We start from the raw sequence: 2218 nt of genomic DNA on the forward strand, positions 1-2218 counted from the left end.
GATGACCACTTAACTGAATTCAAAATAAAAATAACTTTTCTCACATTAATTCTTTTTTTTCTTTTAAGACTTCAACTGCCACAATAAATGTGGTGGTGACAGATGTCAATGACAATGCTCCAGTGTTTGATACCTATCTATCTAGAAATTTATCTGTGGTGGAGGAAGAAGCCAATGCCTTTGTGGGTCAAGTAAGGGTAAGTGCAATATTTATATATATCTTAAGTCTATTTATTAAAAATGCATATACTTCTTACATCTTAATTTTGAAAAGAGATGTAGCTGATGTAATCTGTTAAATGACTGTTCTGGATACTTTTCAAGATTTTCTTTTCATAAATGATATCCTGTGCATTTGGACTTAACTTATTAAGGATACCTATTTACATTTTATGATCATCGTGTACTTTAAATATTGATTAATGCGAGATTATTCTTTTCTTATGTTTAATATATACTTTCATTTTCTGGAATTAAAATATTTTCAGAGAAATATGTAATTAGATATACTAATTAGCTATAGATGTAGACATTCATCCCTCAAAATACATATATTTAGGTATGAATTCATTTTGTTATGTAAATATATCTTTAGCATCTACTATGTGTCCTACATTTCCTATACGCCCCTTGTCCATCATTCTGAAGATTTATTTCTAGACATGTTCTCCTATGACCTGCCTGGACATATTAGCCAGTTTTTGCAGTTCACTTGATGAATAATCCCTTTATTCTTAAAGCAGAGACATTACTTCTTCAATTGGGCCATGCTTGGTCTTAAACATAGTTAATTAATGGTCTGTAAGCCACGGAAGTGGAAAAATTTTTAGGAAGACATTCATACTTTGAAGTATTTACCTCCGTGGTCTCCTGACAAGGAATGTATCTTTCTCTAGTAAGGAAGAATGAGGTACCCAAGTGTCCCAGATCCAGGTTTCTGGGTCATACTCCTTCCCTGCTAAGGCCCTTAAGCCTTCTCTACAGTTCTGCCACTCTTATAATCTAACACAGGGGCTGGTTTTTAGTTCAGTCTTTCCCATATACCTTTATGCCATTCCAGTTCACCACAGGGGATAATCTTGGTCATTGTGAAGTTACAACATGTCAGGAGGGCTTGATGCCAACTGGCCAGCAAGTGATTTGACTGTAGAATCCCATCTGAAGGCTCCACCCGTATCCCTCACCCAGTACCTGTGGTGTATATCCTACTGTGGCTTTGCAAAGAAAAAACCTGGAGACAATATATTAAAGTATAAATAGTTTGTTTGAGAAATTCAGGTGACACTAATAGGGAAGTGAGAAAATGATGCAAGGAAAAGAAGGTTGCCAATGACAGCATTGCTATTAAACCAGCTATCACAAAGAAAACTGGAGTGTAATCTCAAGGGCAAATTCTAGGAAAAGGTACAAATTCATGCATCAGAATTATCCCTCTCAAGAAGCGATGAAACTGAAAAATCTGTATGCCAAATTCTGAGAGTTATTGGCTGCTATACTGAGGCAGGGGGATGGCAAATTTTTGGTTCTTCTTGCCTCCAGTGCAAGCAAATAACCAATTTCCCTCTGCGGATTCTGATATAACAGCATTGAGTCAGTCTGTAGATACTAGCAGATGGAAGTTGGCCAGAGCACACCAAATGCTCTGAGGGACATGCATAGGGCACCGACAATTTCTCCTACACCAAGCAAATGAGGTGATAAAGTCTATAATAGGGACATGTGCAGAAAACAGAGAAAAGGAGGTGATGCCAAAGGAGGTGATGCCTTCACCCATGAAGGATGAATACTGGTAAAATGGAAGTTGGGAGGGACTGGGAGCTATCTAGGGAAAGGTAATTTTTTAAGTACAGGCGCAGAGAAATGAGTATGACACATAATTACAACTATTCCATATCATAAAACTTTTCTATACCATATTGTAGAAGGTGATAGAAAAACCTTAACGTCACGTTATAAAGGTTACTCCTGAGCAGATTATAATGGAGAGACTAAATCCGGAAAGCTGAAATAGAAGGCAATTGTAATAGTCCAAGCATAAGAGGTTTGAACTAATAAAATAGTCTAACCATAACAATAATTAAATTACATTACAGTTGTCACTCTGCAATACCACATTGATGAAAACTGAAAAATTTATTTAATCATATCTATCAACTATTTAGATATGACAAACAGGTATTGAAATCATCACAAAAATACTCTTTCCCATTTTCTTAAT

General features: G+C 35.9%; 1 protein-coding gene across 1 annotated transcript in view; it reads left to right on the forward strand.

The window, feature by feature from the left end:
- PCDH15 (protocadherin-related 15) overlaps positions 1-2218 on the forward strand; it is a 493462-nt gene that overhangs the window by 246594 nt on the left and 244650 nt on the right. Inside the window, 1 exon segment of the mRNA XM_012660698.1 lies at positions 69-197. Within this exon segment, the coding sequence (XP_012516152.1) occupies positions 69-197 (129 nt within the window).

The sequence above is a fragment of the Propithecus coquereli genome, unplaced genomic scaffold (genome assembly GCF_000956105.1).
Source record: "Propithecus coquereli isolate 6110/MARCELLA unplaced genomic scaffold, Pcoq_1.0 Scaffold675, whole genome shotgun sequence".
Classification (NCBI taxonomy): Eukaryota; Metazoa; Chordata; class Mammalia; order Primates; family Indriidae; genus Propithecus; species Propithecus coquereli.